The 18,963-nt window shown below is 37.0% G+C and overlaps 1 protein-coding gene across 1 annotated transcript; it reads left to right on the top strand.

The window, feature by feature from the left end:
- Positions 1-3,833: 3,833 nt before the first annotated feature.
- Positions 3,834-10,077, top strand: LOC310925748 (uncharacterized protein; the record flags this gene model as incomplete). The annotated part of the gene is made up of 14 exons (XM_083887764.1): positions 3,834-3,881; positions 5,926-6,006; positions 6,289-6,829; positions 6,923-6,993; positions 7,153-7,329; positions 8,234-8,292; positions 8,388-8,450; positions 8,546-8,608; positions 8,694-8,825; positions 9,014-9,075; positions 9,221-9,281; positions 9,473-9,515; positions 9,861-9,941; positions 10,043-10,077. The coding sequence occupies exons 3-14, from the start codon at positions 6,633-6,635 to the stop codon at positions 10,075-10,077; spliced, it is 1,044 nt and encodes a 347-aa protein (XP_083743890.1). The 5' UTR covers positions 3,834-3,881; positions 5,926-6,006; positions 6,289-6,632.
- Positions 10,078-18,963: the final 8,886 nt, after the last annotated feature.

Below are 18,963 nucleotides of genomic sequence, written 5' to 3' on the forward strand. Positions count from 1 at the left end.
GATTTAGGATTGGGGTTAGGGTTAATTTTGCTGTGATGGTTAAGGTTGGGGTAAAGGGCTACGGAATGCTAAGAATGTTGTGCGCGTGTGTGTGTATGTGTGCATGTGCGTTCGTGTGCATAATTTACTGCCAAAGAAATTAGTGGGTGTAACAGTTTACAGTAAAAGCGTCTCCTCAGACAGCATTTCCTTGTTGACTTATGGTTGGGATACAAACGTTAAGAGAATATATTTTAGAACACTGGAGTTACTTAAGTGTAAAATAAGATTATCTGTGATATTTGTGCAGCAGGCAGTTGGTCTTCATCTATGTGTTTGTTTGCTCTTGTTATTGGTTAAGATAAATAATAATAAAAAGGTATATTCGTGTTGAAACATCTCATTGACCCACATGACGAATGAAGGCTTGTTATATGTGTATATACAACCTCTACAATGTAGGTATCTTCAATTGAGGGTAATTAAAGATGTCTGTTGTCAATTTCTGAAACTATAAATAGAGATATCTACAATTCGTTAATTTTATTTAACCTTTATTTAACCAGGTAAAGTCCCATTGAGATCGAGGGTGACCTGGTCAAGAGGTCAGCAACACGTATCATAATAAATACAAGACCCATTATAAACAATACATTACAACAGACAAAAACTAAACTGTTTAAATCAAAGTAACACATTAAAAACACAGGCCTATTTTTATTTTATGTTATATTTTATATTTGCCCACGATGAAATACCCCACACACAAGTTACTAAAATAGATATCAATGTTTTTTTTTTTTTTTAAGTGGCAGTGTCGTGCTGCTTTGCACGGGTTTTTAAATAAGACACACCTATTAAAGTAAAAAGCTGTGATGTCATATTCATGCAACTGTAGCCGACTGCCTTTGCCCGCGTCAGGTTCTGCAGCATTGCATAGCTTTCTCAGCGTGTATGAGATTCCACTCTTAGTCTTTCTTTGCTTCCCCTTGTGTCAACACGGCTTTCAAGAGAATCAGGTAAGAGTGAATAGCTTTTTTAGACAAATTAAAAAAAGACATATTTGTTTCAAGTGCAACATTAAAGCCATTCATTAGAGTCACACTGGTATTTTACACCAATTCCTCTTGAGGATGATTGTGTGTTTTATTAAATGAAAGTGTTTTCATTTCATAATTAAGTGAAGTATACTTAATCAACAGGACTGTGTTCACAGGTTCCAGCCAGTTCAAGAGCTGATGGCTCATCCATTGGCGAAATGGAGCACCGGTCCTTTTGACTGTTGTGAGGATATGAGCACCTGTAAGAACAAAGTCGTGCAAACAAATGCAAATAATTACTTGTTTCTTTGTTTTTGCATTTTGCAGTAATGTAGATTGACACCACAGTGTATTCCTTTATTGTAGGTTGCTATGGTTTCTGGTGCTGCTGCTGCCTCGCCTGTGAAGTTACAGGAAAGTTTGGCGATAACCGTTGTCTCCCATTATGTGACATATTCAGCCCTGCCATATGCTCATCGTGTGGAATACCTCTGTGTGTGCCTCCTGCGGGATTAGCCGTGAGGGTCGGCATTCGACACAGGCATGGCCTCGAGGTAAGAGGATGTAAATTCAAAGATGTATTATTATAATAAAACAGCACAACTAAATGTCACAGCTTATTTTACCACATGTGCTGATGATTCTAATCACACAGCTGTAACATGTAATAAACCATGTGTTATTATTATGGCAGTGGCTACATAAATGATTTTCAGTTTTCAGTGACACTGTGGAGGGTCAGAGGACATTTTTTCATTTTCATTTAACCTTTATTTAACCACATAAAAGACCCATTGAGATCAAGACCTCTTTCACAAGGGTGACCTGGCCAAGAAAGGCAGCAGCACACGTCGTAGTTCATAAAAAACAGGGAGATGCAGGAGTTACGGTTGCAGTAACAATTTAAGAACCAAGAATAACCTTAGAAACCAGAGTCATCCAGTTTCTATAATGGACACACACTGTTCTCCCAGACAAAAGCTGTATGTGTTTTTGTGATCAGATCTGCATTCGGGACTTGTTCTAAACCTGGTCTAATTACATTGTAGTCATGCATGCGGAAAGAAAAGCTTTAGGAATGTGAAAGCTTCGAAAATGAAAGTATGGATCTGTTGCTTTCTTTTCCCTTTAAATGTGGAGCTCAGGAAGTTAAAAAATAAACAACAACAAAAAAACACAGAATTCTTTATTTGTTTCCACCCTGCAGGGTTCTCTCTGTGAGGACATCGCCATCGCCTGCATGTGCGTGTGGTGCAACTGGTGTCAGATGCACCGCGAGTTAAAACATCTTGAACAAAACAAAACGGCCGTGGTTAACATGCAGCCTGCTCCACTGAGGATGGCTCCTGCAAGTTCACCTCCCAGGGGACAGAATGGCGAATCAGGGATGATACTCGCTTCATACTGACTATTCATCCAAAGAAAACAATCATCACTACTACTACTACTGTGTATCACATCTTATTTAACTTCTGAAAGCAATAGTTTCCTGTATTGTGTCCTGTATGTATTGATTTAAAAATACTTAAAAGGATCAGGGTATTCATTTTTATGTGAAATTATTTCTATTTGGGAGAAATTGTACAAAAATGTATTGATGTGCTTTTCGGTGTATATATAATCACCTATAATATATATATATATAATATTATTACCCCAGAATGAGCCCTAAATTATTAAACAAGGGTCTGTCTGCATCTTTCTCTGGGATCTCTGGTTTCTTCCCACAGTCCAAAAACATGCAATATTATGGATTATAGGCAAATTTTACTCTAAATTAACCGTCAGAGTGGTTGTTTGTCTCTACGTGTGTCCCTGTGATGGACTGACATTCTGTCCAGGGTGTGACCACGCGCCTATCACCCTATATCAGCTGAGATTGGAACAGCACCCCCTGAGAAGCTCATGTGGAGGATAAAGTGGTAGAAGATGGATGGATGGATATGTTATGTATTTGTAATGTTAATACACCAGTGTAGATCCTCTTTAACCCGGAAAAATCAATATTTTTTAATGCTAAAATAGAATTATTATTGTTATACAAGGATTTTTAATATTTACTGTTTTACAAAAATATGTCAAATTATAGTTATTTACTTACATTCCTGAACAGAAAATCTAGTTTAAGTTGGTTGAATGTTGTGTTTGACAACAGTGAGCCAGCTCAAATGTGGGTATAACAAAAAAGGTGAATTCAGTTTATTTGCCAAATAAATTGTAAAAAAAAGTTTTTGAAAGATTTCTTAAGTTTTATCTTTCTCATTTTCATGATCTAATAAATGTGTTGAGCACTGTTCATAATGTACAGATAATGTACAGAGACCATCATGTTGGATCACCATGTTTTTCAGTTGCCCTCGATGGACAAACTAAGTTCTTTTACCTGTATATTGAGATTTTTGTTCGTATCTGAAGCGTTAATTATGAAAAAAAATGTCTAAATAGATAATACATTATACATCTTTTGTGCGGTGTTTGGGTATAATGTACAGTATTTAACATTAATGTACTTTTGTGTGTATTTTCTTCACGCGGAATGGGAATGTTGACAGACAACTCCGGCCACGAAGAAGAAATGGTGTCACGTGACCAAAGAGGAAGTTGCAGTGGAGACGATGCAGGCGCAGACAGAGAGGAGTTAGCATGTTTTTAGCGTTCTCGCGGATGGAGGGTCACATTTATTGTGTTGCTGATGAAAGAGCGCCAGCCCCCGAATCTACGTCACCAAAGAAAAGGAAATACTGCGCCGAAAAACGTGTTCGCGGCAGACGCCGGGAGAGAACGAGCGTCAACATCGCTGTTCCCGAGTGGAGTCACTGATGAGGGACACACGTTTACAAACTGACGCTGAACAGCTAACAGGTAATGCTAAACAGGTCATTACACATACGTATCTAAATGTTCGGTGTATTTTATATCTGTAACTAGAACATAGGGCATTGTTTGTATTTCATGACTGTAGTTACTTACTTATGTACATAACGTGAGCCACTTCAACTCTGTTTGAATGGAAACATCGTAAACTTCTCAGATATTCTACTCTGACTGTTGTTTGTGTTGGTGAGCACACCCTCCCCCACTTAGCAGGTAACATTAAGCTGCTGGAGTCCGTTTATCAAAAACAGGTTTATTGAAAACTCCGAGTCTGTTAACCCTGAAATGAGGGAAACTCTCAGTTTTCGGTTTCACAAAGGGAGGTAAGTCAAACCAGAGAAAGAGGAGTAACTGTAGCCTGTTTCACAGAGAGAGGTAACTGGAGCTCTCTGTCAGTTACCATGGTAACATGCTCTCTATGAACCTAACCTGGAGTTTCTCTCTGTCTCCACTCTCTTTCAGCCACACATGATATTTGATTTCCTCATTCATTCAGTCAGCAGGTGAGTTTTGGCGTAGTGTAGTTCTATCTAGAGCTGCAACTAACGACTATTTTCGTAATCGATTAATCTGTCGATTATTTTCTCGATTAATCAATGAATCGTTTGGTTCATAAAATATCAGAAAAGGTTAAAAAAACGTTGATCGGTGTTTGTTAAACCTGGAAATGACGATGTTCTCGAACGTCTTGTTTTGTCCACAGACCAAAAAGATTCAGTTTTAATGATTTCTTTGTTATGTGGAGCAAAGAAATGAAGAACATGTTTAAGAAGCAGGGCAGGGTGTTGCTCTCCTCTAGTAGTGGCAATATTATGAAGAACAACACATGCCACAATAATGTCACATGACCTCTCAGGGGTGACCCTGAGGTGACATCGGCACTGGAAACTGGCTTTCAACAGGCCTATGGTCATCTCAACCTGGGCTCTCGTCCTGCAGTGAGCCCGGTTGAAGTTATGTTGGGAGCCTGGTTCAGGGTCAGGGTAAGGGGTCAGCAGCCTAGTTTGACATGGGTAACCCCTGTCACCCAGCAGATGGCCATCAAACTCTCCTGTAATGTGTAGTGGATACATTAGAGTATATTAAAAGGAGGGAGACAAGTGAATGATACAGTATTGTGCAAATCTTTAGGCTGTTTACCACATTGCAGTCTGTCGCTCAGGTTCGACTCCCAATAAATCCTTGAGTCATGAACAGACCCAGGCCACTTGGCCTCCAAGGGTAAGTGTTAGGGAAATGATGTGTGCAGCATCACATACGATCTTGACAGTGCAGAGAATGACAGATGTTGAACTATGATGCAGTCTTTAAAGTCTTTTAGTCTTGAAAATCAAATACCATGTGTGGCTGAAAGAGGGTGGAGACAGAGAGAAACTCGAGGTTTGTTGGTTCATAGAGCATGTTACCATGGTAACTGACAGAGAGCTTAAGTTACCTCTCTGTGAAACAACAGGCGTTCTCTGGTTTGAGTTACCTCCCTTTGTGAAACGGAAAACTGAGAGTTTCCCTCATTTTAGGGATAACTCAGAGTTTTCACTAAACCAGCTTTGTGAAATGGACCCGTGGATTATTAGGAGTGTTTGTTCTCCTCTGTGCTCATGTGTTCCACTGAGGCTGTAGCTCAGGAGAGAGAACTGACATTTTGACTAAAAATTGACTAATCTGTGGGCTCTTCTGTCTGACAGCTCTGACAGTGTTTGTAGTAGAGCTGTGAAAAGCAAACTGAGAGATGAGTGTTTGAAGTTCATCAAAGAGGCATTAGTGTTGAACAAACAACCTATTATGTCTTTGCACGTTATGGCACTGTTTATTTATTCACAAGTATTTTATTTTTAATATCCTTCTTTTTGCAGCTTATATGACATGGACATTGTAAAGCTGTACATGGAGGGAACTATGTTTACTGACTCTGTAAACCATGTGTAAGTTGAACTTTTCAATTCTTACAGTTTGTTGTTATTTTACGGATATAGTTCTCTGAACACTGTATGTCCTTTTGTTGTTTATCCTGTTTACAGAACTGTTTGAACAGATGAAGGTTTACCTCACTTTCAAACCCAGATGATGAGAAGGATGACAGCTCTGATGAGGAGCGTCTTCCACCAATAACAGTGTAAGTTATGTTATCAGTCTTTACAGTCACAGTCAGAACTGACAGAAAAAATGTGCTCTTCAGGTGAATCATGGCTATGTTTTACATAGCTATAGTAAATCATTTAGTTGTTATACTTTAAATATTTTCTTGTGTTCTTTTGTCTCATTCAGATCAACTGCTTCTTTAGTTGTGCAGTGTATGAGGACAGAATTCTGTGATATTTAAGTGATATTTGTTGACACTCAGTGTTAAGTGTCATGATCGGTAACAGATATTGAATTTTAATGTTTGTAATTACAGTTTCAGAATGCTGTAGAAGAAAAACACCAGCAGATACAGTGTGTATGTCCTGAAAGAAGAAAAGGCCGAAACCTTCGTCCCTGAGCTACAAGCAAGAACCCTGAAGAGCACTCAACACTGGAGTGAGGACACAACAACATCAGAGACTTTGACCAGGGGCCTGTTTCAGAAAGCAGGTTCAACAAACTCTGAGTTAAAACCTTAACTCTATGTTGACCAACTCTGAGCTGTCAAACTCTTGAGTTTTCTGTTTCAGAAGAGGTGATAACAGTTAGTTCAATCACCTCCGAGTCAAAATAACCCTGAGTGAAGCTTGTGCATGAGGATATAAAAAGCCCTCATCGATGGAACAGATAACTTCATTCACTATGGAAAAAAGCGACAAGAAGACTAGGTCCTCCTACTTCTCGTCATTGGAGCTGGATATATTAATGACTGCATATGCAGAAAGTGCACACATATTTCTAAAAAAAAGCAATACAGCAGCAGCAGCAAAAGAGCGAGAGCTTGTGTGGCAGAAAATTGCTGACCGAGTCAATGCGTGAGTATTAATTGGAGAAAAAAAAATGTTTGTCTTGTCGCGATTATTCCACTTATTCAACAATTATATTCCGTATAATGCTTGTGTGCACAGGTGCAACCCAACAGGCCCCAAACGGACTTGGCAGCAACTAAAGATGAAATATAAAAATGTAGTTCAATCAGGTATGGTACAATTTAAGTACAAGCAATTTTGATTTTGTTTAGCCTGCCCTCATTATACAGCATTTAGTGGCTATTCAACATGTGATACCTATGCCTTCTACACATACATGTTTCCAAATTTGTTTTTCTGGATATGTTTAAATTTGATCTCCATTATAGAAAACAGAAAAAAGGCTCAGGCCCGCAAAACAGGTGGCGGTCCAACACCACCACCTCTCACAGAAGCTGACGAGATGGCCCTCAGTCCGAACAGTGGGCGACCTGTCGCTGAGCGCATCTCTGGGGGAAGCTCTTCTGACACAGCCACGTCCCTGGACACAGGGGCCTACATAAGAGGTAAGTTATTCAAATGATTGGCATGCACTTGAATCCTTTTTCTAGTGTTCGCTCAGTAATGGCCATCCAATTATCTTAGACACAACTTGGCACACTGATTTTTCTTGTAGCACTCACCCAGAAAACCTGCTAAGCCTGGTTATTAACAATACTTATACACCAACTATAGAGTCTTACAAAAATACACACTCTTGAAATTAAAATAAATAATATACTTTTTTTTCACTTAAGTTAAATACTAATAATTTTTACTAATAATCAGCCAGTGAATCTTAAAACAAGCCATGCAATGGTCACATTTAAAAGTAAAATAAATCAACATAAACAAAAAAATGTGGTAGTGCCCCCCCTCATCTGCCTCATCTGGTGCAGACAAACCCCCCTTTTATTTTTGTGCACCGCCCCTGCGCTGTTCTCTTCTCCCTCTCCTGCGCCTCTCCGTATCCAACACAGCCTGGATCATTTCTCTACGTGTTTTATCACCAGATACAAATAATACAGTTGCGATGAAGTGCGGGTGAAGCGCGTTTTTCATTGTTTTCACTCTTTGGTCTCAATCTATTCGTAGAAGACGCTTTAGCGCTGTAATTAAGGGAATAACAGATGCATCAGATGCGCCGTATGCAGCCAAGTTTCGCCTTTGTGCAAAGAGATTTTCCAGCGTTTAATAGGTGCTGTTCCACAGTGTACTCGCTGTGTTTCAGCCGAGTTATCGGTGCATCACTAAATATATCGTATTTATTGACAAGAACAATGTAAACGTAATAATGACTCATTTAATAGTGTGACTTCGGTATCAGTCGGCACCTTTAGAAAAATCTGTGGTGTATAAAATGCCTGTACACTATTGTTAAAAAAATACTTTTTTGGGGTAATCATCAACTGTTTAATCATCTTCTACCAGTTACTGATGGTGTAATCTGTCTGGTGGAGCCTTCTGCCATAACAGACCTTCATGCTTTTGTAAGTACTCCAATAATATTATATTATATTATATAATATTCCACAGATTTGTCATAATGGGTAGAATATAACACAAACATTCTGTTTCATTACAGGAGGATGATGAAGACACTTTATCGTCTGCCACAGAGAGGGAAGATACAGAGAGGCCTGTTGAGGTTTATACCTTTTTTCCCCCTTTTTTATGATGAATAACTTTGGTTTCAGTTAATAATTTTGTTCTACAACCCAACTTGCACCTTCTTTCTTACAGAGCAATGCTGAAAATTACAATGAGGAAGAAGATCCATCAACCTCCACAGCACAGCTAACCTCAGTAAGATGTTGTTCAGTATTGACACACAACTTACAATGACACTAAGTAGACATGGCAAAATTCAACATCATTTATGTTCCTACAGCTCCCTGTGAAACAACTCTACAAGGTGTATTTAGAATCACAAATCATCAAATCACATCTAGAAATGGAACACACAAGGCTGCAGATCACCAAGACACAAATGGAAATACAAATGCTGGACCATCAGTTAAAGGTGCGTGACGTGCCCACAGGTGGATGATTTTTAATTGTTTCAACAACAAAGGATTAACAACTGTACAACATTTGTCCTTGTAGGAAATAAAGAAGACTTCTTAAAATGAGAGGCATATTGTCATTCTTTGACACTGGGGAGGTGATGGGTCAGTTACAAATGATTGAAGCATATCATGTCTCTAACAGCTCTTCCATCTCGTGCATCAGCAGGGGGGTCAGGATTATGATCTGGATCATTGGGGGAAAGAGTAGGTAGAGGCAGTGTTGTGGAGAACCACACATGCCACTATAATGTCACAAGGCCTTTCTGGGGTGACCCTGAGCCTACTAAGGCTCTGGAACTGGGCCTTGAGTATCCCGATGGTCATCTCCACTCTGGCTCGTGTCCTGCAGTGAGCCCAGTTGTAGTGTTGCTGTGGGCCAGGGTCAGGGTAAGGTGTCAGCACTGGCAGGGGTACCCTCTGTCTCCGAGTAGGTAACCATAGAACTCTCCTATGATAATACAAGATACAGTTTAATGTTTCAGTTGCCATAGGAGGAAACAATATTGATCGGAATCACACCTGGAAACCCTGAAATATATCAAATTGACAGATTAGTGCTCAAAGTCTCAAAGCTTTATGACCTAAATTAATCATTTCTTAGACTGATAACTGCAATGCTGTGGAACTCTTCTTTGAGAAGTCCGGTGGGTCTGTGACGACAAAGGTGTAAACGTTTCAGTTCAAGTGTCACATTTCGGACAGGTACTCATTGGGGAATGATAAAACATCCAATCGGGGTCTAATAATCCTCTCCCGCCGGAGATTTCTGCAGAGGATCTGCGCCTCGACATCGACTGCCTCTTCGAGAAAATGACACGCCATGTCTGTCACTGCCTTCAGTCTGCAAAAGTTAGGTGAAGGTTAGAGTAACTGACTCAGAGTTAAGCTGAACTGGCTTTGTGAAACCAAAAAAAAACGGAGTTTTCCATCATCTCAGGGTTAACTAACTGGGAGTTTTCACTAAACCTGCTTTCTGAAACGGGCACCAGGTGACAACGGACGACCTGGTTTAGTTCAACCCAGCCCTGCACCGTCCACATCAGTGTTGATGGAGACAGAAGTCAGGAGAGGTCTGGGAAAGTGACAGACGTTTGACTGTCTTTACTGCAGCATATCAACAACAACCATACACTGAGTTGATTTTAATATGTGACATCACTATCTTCAACAGAACCTGACTTCCTGACTGATGCTGATGTGGACTGAAAACAGCTGTTCACCACACTTTTGTTTCACAACAATAAACCATGAATCATGAGCCTCTCAGACAGTTTTTTTTCTGTTACAGTTTAGATATTTATGTGATAGTATTGCAATGAATACATCTTTTATTATTTATTGACTCTTCAGTTTGAACCAGAACAAATATACAGATATAACTATTAAGAGAAAGTAAGTTAGTGTAAAATTATATTAAAATACAGACAAAAAATGAACATAATACATTATCAGTAATTAGACATACTATACTATGTCGTCCAAAATTGGACAATTTTTTTGAAAGACATATTTTTGGTCCAAAACTTGACAAAAACGTCATACTGTACTATGTAGTACGTCATGTTATACTATGTTGTCCAAAATGTGAGCATTTTTTGAAAAAAAAATTTGGTCCAAAATTTGACAAAAACGACATACTATACTATGTCGTCCAAAATTGGAAAAATTTTCAAAGACATCTTTTTGGACCAAAACTTGACAAAAACGTCATACTATACTATGTAGTTCGTCATACAATACTATGTCGTCCAAAATGTTACCATTTTTTGAAAAAAAAAATTGGGTCCAAATTTTGACAAAAACGACATACTATACTATGTCGTCCAAAATTGGAAAAAAATGTTGAAAGACATATTTTTGGTCCAAAACTTGACAAAAACGTCATACTACACTATGTAGTACGTTATATTATACTATGTTGTCCAAAATGTGACAATTTTTTGAAAAAAAAATTTGGTCCAAAATTTGACAAAAACGACATACTATATACTATGTCGTCCAAAATTGGACAATTTTTAAAGACATCTTTTTGGTCCAAAACTTGACAAAAACGTCATACTATACTATGTGGTACGTCATATTATACTATGTTGTCCGAAATGTGACCATTTTTTGAAAAAAAAATTTGGTCCAAAATTTGACAGAAACGACATACTATACTATGTCGTCCAAAATTGGACAATTTTTTTGAAATACATCTTTTTGGTCCAAAACTTGACAAAAACGTCATACTACACTATGTAGTACGTCATACTATACTATGTCGTCCAAAATGTGACAATTTTTTGAAAAAAAAATTGGTCCAAAATTTGACAGAAACGACATAATTTACTATGTCGTCCTAAATTGGACACTTTTTTTGAAAAAAAATGTTTTGGTCCAAAACTTGACAAAAACGTCATACTATACTATGTAGTACGTCATGTTATACAATGTTGTCCAAAATGTGACAATTTTTTGAAAAAAAAAATTGGTCCAAAATTTGACAAAAACGACATACTATGTACTATGTTGTCCAAAATTGGAGAATTTTTTTGAAAGACATCCTTTTGGTCCAAAACTTGACAAAAACGTCATACTATACTATGTAGTACCTCATATTATACTATATTATCCAAAATGTGACCATTTAAAAAAAAAAAAATTTGGTCCAAAATTTGACAGAATCGACATACTAAACTGTGTCGTCCAGAATTGGAGAAATTTTTTTGAAAAACATTTTTTTGGTCCAAAACTTGACAAAAACTTCATACTATACTATGTAGTACGTCATACTATACTATGATTCCAAAATGTGACAGTTTTTTGAAAAAAACATTTGTTCCAAAATTTGACAAAAACGACATACTATACTATGTAGTACCTCATATTATACTATATTATCCAAAATGTGACCATTTAAAAAAAAAAAAAATTTGGTCCAAAATTTGACAGAATCGACATACTATACTATGTAGTACGTCATGTTATACAATGTTGTCCAAAATGTGACAATTTTTTGAAAAAAAGAATTGGGTCCAAAATTTGACAAAAACGTCCAAAATTTGAATTTTTTTTTGAAAGACATCTTTTTGGTCCAAAACTTGACAAAAACGTCATACTATACTATGTAGTACGTCATGTTATACAATGTTGTCCAAAATGTGACAATTTTTTGAAAAAAAGAATTGGGTCCAAAATTTGACAAAAACGACATACTATATACTATGTCGTCCAAAATTGGACAATTTTTTTGAAAGACATCTTTTTGGTCCAAAACTTGACAAAAACGTCATACTACACCATGTAGTACGTCATACTATACTATGTCGTCCAAAATGTGACAATTTTTTGAAAAAAAAATTGGTCCAAAATTTGACAGAAACGACATACTTTACTATGTCGTCCTAAATTGGACACTTTTTTTGAAAAAAAATGTTTTGGTCCAAAACTTGACAAAAACGTCATACTATACTATGTAGTACGTCATGTTATACAATGTTGTCCAAAATGTGACAATTTTTTGAAAAAAAAAATTGGTCCAAAATTTGACAAAAACGACATACTATGTACTATGTTGTCCAAAATTGGAGAATTTTTTTGAAAGACATCTTTTTGGTCCAAAACTTGACAAAAACGTCATACTATACTATGTAGTACCTCATATTATACTATATTATCCAAAATGTGACCATTTAAAAAAAAAAAAAAATTGGTCCAAAATTTGACAGAATCGACATACTAAACAATGTCGTCCAAAATTGGATACATTTTTTTGAAAAACATTTTTTTGGTCCAAAACTTGACAAAAACTTCATACTATACTATGTAGTACGTCATACTATACTATGATTCCAAAATGTGACAGTTTTTTGAAAAAAACATTTGGTCCAAAATTTGACAAAAACGACATACTATACTATGTCGTCCAAAATTTGAATTTTTTTTTGAAAGACATCTTTTTGGTCCAAAACTTGACAAAAACGTCATACTATACTATGAAGTACGTCATGTTATACAATGTTGTCCAAAATGTGACAATTTTTTGAAAAAAAAATTGGGTCCAAAATTTGACAAAAACGACATACTTATACTATGTTGTCCAAAATTGGAGAATTTTTTTGAAAAACATTTTTTTGGTCCAAAACTTGACAAAAACATCAAACTTTACTATGTAGTACGTCATACTATACTATGTCGTCCAAAATCTGACCATTTTGTGAAAAAAAATTTGGTCCAAAATTTGACACAAACGACATACTATACTATGTCGTCCAAAATTGGACAATTTTTGAAAAACATCTTTTTGGTCCAAAACTTGACAAAAACGTCATACTATACTATGTAGTACCTCATATTATACTATATTGTCCAAAATGTGACCATTTAAAAAAAAAAAGAATTTGGTCCTAAATTTGACAGAATCGATGTACTATACTATGTCGTCCAAAATTGGATACATTTTTTTGAAAAACATTTTTTTGGACCAAAACTTGACAAAAACTTCATACTATACTATGTAGTACGTCATACTATACTATGATTCCAAAATGTGACAGTTTTCTGAAAAAAACATTTGGTCCAAAATTTGACAAAAACGACATACTATACTATGTCGTCCAAAATTGGACAATTTTTTTGAAAGACATCTTTTTGGTCCAAAACTTGACAAAAACGTCATTCTACACTATGTAGTACGTCATACTATACTATGTCGTCCAAAATGTGACAATTTTTTGAAAAAAAAATTGGTCCAAAATTTGACAGAAACGACATACTTTACTATGTCGTCCTAAATTGGACACTTTTTTTGAAAAAAAATGTTTTGGTCCAAAACTTGACAAAAACGTCATACTATACTATGTAGTACGTCATGTTATACAATGTTGTCCAAAATGTGACAATTTTTGGAAAAAAAAAATTGGTCCAAAATTTGACAAAAACGACATACTATGTACAATAATGTCCAAAATTGGAGAATTTTTTTGAAAGACATCTTTTTGGTCCAAAACTTGACAGAATCGACATACTAAACTATGTCGTCCAAAATTGGAGAAATTTTTTTGAAAAACATTTTTTTGGTCCAAAACTTGACAAAAACTTCATACTATACTATGTAGTACGTCATACTATACTATGATTCCAAAATGTGACAGTTTTTTGAAAAAAACATTTATTCCAAAATTTGACAAAAACGACATACTATACTATGTCGTCCAAAATTTTAATTTTTTTTTGAAAGACATCTTTTTGGTCCAAAACTTGACAAAAACGTCATACTATACTATGTAGTACGTCATGTTATACAATGTTGTCCAAAATGTGACAATTTTTTGAAAAAAAGAATTGGGTCCAAAATTTGACAAAAACGACATACTATACTATGTCGTCCAAAATTGGACAATTTTTTTGAAAAACATTTTTTTGGTCCAAAACTTGACAAAAACATCAAACTTTACTATGTAGTACGTCATACTATACTATGTCGTCCAAAATCTGACCATTTTGTGAAAAAAAAAATTGGTCCAAAATTTGACAGAATCGATGTACTATACTATGTCGTCCAAAATTGGATACATTTTTTTGAAAAAAAAATTTTTGGACCAAAACTGGACAAAAACTTCATACTATACTATGTAGTACGTCATACTATACTATGATTCCAAAATGTGACAGTTTTTTGAAAAAAACATTTGGTCCAAAATTTGACAAAAACGACATACTATACTATGTCGTCCAAAATTTGAATTTTTTTTTGAAAGACATCTTTTTGGTCCAAAACTTGACAAAAACGTCATACTATACTATGTAGTACGTCATGTTATATAATGTTGTCCAAAATGTGACAATTTTTTGAAAAAAAAAAATTGGTCCAAAATTTGACAAAAACGACATACTATACTATGTCGTCCAAAATTGGACAATTTTTGAAAAACATCTTTTTGGTCCAAAACTTGACAAAAACGTCATACTATACTATGTAGTACGTCATATTATACTATGTTGTCCAAAATGTGACAATTTTTTGAAAAAAAGAATTTGGTCCAAAATTTGACAGAAACGACATACTATACTATGTCGTCCAAAATTGGAGACATTTTTTTGAAAGATATCTTTTTGGTCCAAAACTTGACAAAAACGTCAAACTTTACTATGTAGTACGTCATACAATACTATGTCGTCCAAAATCTGACAATTTTGTGAAAAAAAATTTGGTCCAAAATTTGACAAAAACGACATATTATACTATGTCGTCCAAAATTGGACAATTTTTTTGAAAAACATTTTTTTGGTCCAAAACTTGACAGAAACGTCAAACTTTACTATGTAGTACGTCATACAATACTATGTCGTCCAAAATCTGACAATTTTGTGAAAAAAAATTGTGTCCAAAATTTGACAAAAATGACATACTATACTATGTCGTCCAAAATTGGACAATTTTTGAAAGACATCTTTTTGGTCCAAAACTTGACAAAAACGTCATACTATACTATGTAGTACGTCATATTATACTATGTCGTCCAAAATGTGACAATTTTGTGAAAAAAAAATTGGTCCAAAATTTGACAAGAACGACATACTATTCTATGTCGTCCAAAACAGACAATTTTTTTGAAAAACATTTTTTTGGTCCAAAACATGACAAAAACGTCATACTATACTTTGTAGTACGTCATACTATACTGTCATCCAAAATGTGACCATTTTTTGAAAAAAAAAATTGGTCCAAAATTTGACAAAAACAACATACTATACTATGTCGTCCAAAATTGGACAATTTTTTTGAAAGACATACTTTTGGTCCAAAACTTGACAAAAACGTCATACTATACTATGTAGTACGTCATGTTATACAATATTGTCCAAAATGTGACCATTTTTTGAAAAAAAAATTGGGTCCAAAATTTGACAAAAACGACATACTATACTATGTCGTCCAAATTTGGACAATTTTTTTGAAAAACATCTTTTTGGTCCAAAACTTGACAAAAACGTCATACTACACTATGTAGTACGTCATATACTATGTTGTCCAAAATGTGACCATTTTTTGAAAAAAAAAATTTGGTCCAAAATTTGACAAAAACGACATACTATACTATGTCGTCCAAAATTGGACAATTTTTTTGAAAGACATACTTTTGGTCCAAAACTTGACAAAAACGTCATACTATACTATGTAGTACGTCATGTTATACAATATTGTCCGAAATCTGACCATTTTTTGAAAAAAAAATTGGGTCCAAAATTTGACAAAAACGACATTCTATACTATGTCGTCCAAAATCACACAATTTTTTTGAAAAACATTTTTTTGGTCCAAAACTTGACAAAAACGTCATACTACACTAGGTAGTACGTCATATTATACTATGTTGTTGTTACGGTCTCCAAACAATTAAATAAATAAATCAGTGGCTCAAATTGGAGACCTCAACATAAAAGAAGGACACCAGAAAATGGAACATTTTAACATGTTTATTCACAAACTTTTCCCACAGGGAAATAAACATATTTTACGAAAACTATAAATACTTTACCAAATAAAGAATCGTCAAACCAAAAGGACCTGGAGATGCCAGCCAAACTCAGCAAAATGGAGGGGGGACCAGGCCACCCCCTATAGGGACGTCGAAGCTGGTTCCCTCTCCCTCCCTGACAAAACCAAAGTATGAACTAAAGCTAAGCAAAAAGTAAGACTACCGGCCATCTCCAAGCCAAAGGAAAATAACAACTAAATTAAATATTACTAAACAGAAAAGTATTTAACAAATCATACGGTGGGACTAAGATGTTGCTGGGTCTGAGCCTCGTGAGAAACTGAGCTGCTGGCTTATATAGCAGGCTGGTAACTGGGTGGCAATGATTGTGGATCTGCTGCAGGTGTGTCAGCCTGAGTGAGCCAGCCTGATGAGGAGAGAAAGAACATGCAACAATTAAAGGACTGTCTGAGTGAGTGAGTGAGTGAGTCATGGCCACACGCAACACCCCCACCCTATGATGGCGAATACCGGGAGTGCAACGTGAGGTCATTCACTCGTCAGAAAAGGAGCGTGACAATGTGTCGGCCATGAATTACATCACTGGATATACCTACAATATCATCTTGGTCATCCTGAGATTCAAGAGAAGGAACACTGGCGTTGCTAGACAATGCCAGAGTTACCTTGTCACCATCAGCAATTCCTACGCTGGCCAGCCCTGGTGCAACATTGACCTCAGAACCATCAGAAGGGGTGGAAACGGACATATACTCCCTGTCAAAATAAGGCTTCAACATATTAATATGACATAGCCTACTACACCGCTGACGTTCAGGGGTGTCAATGATGTAGTCTCGATCGCCCACCTTCTTTTTGACTTGGTAAGTGCCGCTATAACGCGCCTGCAGAGAAGAGCCAGGAATAGGCAATAAAACCAGCACTTTATCGCCAGGACTAAAACTCCTGCTTTTTGCATCCTTGTCAAACCATCTCTTCATTTTGCTCTGTGCAGCGGTCATGTTTTGCTTTGCCAATTCACAAGCACGTTGAAGTTTGAAACGAAACTTTGACACATAGTCGAGCAGATTTTGTGGTTTGCTTTTACCCAACCACTTCTCCTGCAAGAGTTTAAGGGGCCCTCTCACAGTGTGTGCAAACACCAGCTCTGCGGGACTAAAGCCGAGGGATTCTTGTACCACCTCGCGAGCGGCAAAGAGAAGGAGATGGACACCCTCGTCCCAGTCCCTGTCAAACTCAAGGCAGTAAGTGCGCAACATAGACTTTAATGTCCTATGAAAACGCTCGATGGCTCCCTGACTCTCTGGGTGATAAGCGCTCGAACACAAATGAGTGATGTTAAGCTCTTTCATAACTTGAGCAAAAACACGCGACATAAAATTACTTCCCTGGTCGGATTGGACAATTTTGGGAAGGCCGAACACAGAGAAGAACTTGACCAAGGCTTTAACAACAGCTGGAGCTGTAATAGAACGCAAAGGAATGGCCTCGGGAAAGCGAGTTGCTGTACACATTATAGTTAACAAGTACTTGTTACCACTCTTGGTGCGATGGAAAGGCCCAACACAGTCAATTTGCACACGCTCGAACGGCTCACCAATAACAGGGATTGGATAAAGTGGATATGGAGAGATGGCTTGAGTTTTAGCAATCTGGCAAACATGACAAGTTTTACAATGGTGACGCACGTCCCCTTTTAGCCCCGGCCAGAAAAAGTACCGCAAGATACGATCAAAAGTCTTATTAATTCCTAGGTGACCAGAAAGTGGATTATCATGTGCTAGTTTCAAAATCTCACTTCGATATGTTTGAGGGATAACGATCTGTTCCACCACCCCCCAACTATCATGGCCAGATAACTGTGGAGGTGTCCACTTGCGCATGAGCACGTTACCTTTTAGGAATAACCCTGTTGGCAAGTCATCTAACTTCTCTTCTGAAGTCACACATTCAAAGAGGGGAGCGAGTGACACATCCCGCCTTTGATCGGCAACTAGCTGCTCACGTGACATGCAAACCTTGGAGTCAAGTTGAGGCAAAACAGAACGGACAGGGACCTCTGGAGAGGCAGGTGGAGAAGTTGAACAGTCAACCAGAAAACTGTCTGACAATTCCACCTCAGCCTCCAGTTTTTGGCGCTCGGCCATTGCCCGCCTCACAGCACAGACAGAAAACACTTTAGGAAATTTCAATGCCAAATCGTCAGAGTTTTCCGGCAGAGGGACAGAAATTACCTCTGGATTAATGAGCAATTTGCCACCAGCCAAATCATTGCCCAAGAGTAGAGTCACCCCCTCGATTGGGAGTTGTGCACGGATCCCCACCTTAACGCACCCCTTGACCAAATCTGACTCAAGATAGATGTTATGAAGTGGCAGGCCCACATTTTGCATATCAAAACCTCTAACAAGCACATCTGATTTAACAGCAGATTTTTTCTGAAAATGGCAACACATGCTCCAAGATTACAGATTGGTTGGAAGCAGTGTCCCTGATGATATGAACTGGTACTTTAGTGTCCCCCTCTGTCAAAGAGACAAAACCTTTCATTAAAAAGGGCTGGAATTCAGGGTCAGGACTGCGCACCGGCTCTGCTGAAGTTGAAATC

The sequence above is a fragment of the Microchirus variegatus genome, assembly GCF_963457635.1.
Source record: "Microchirus variegatus genome assembly, chromosome: 4".
NCBI lineage: Eukaryota > Metazoa > Chordata > Actinopteri > Pleuronectiformes > Soleidae > Microchirus > Microchirus variegatus.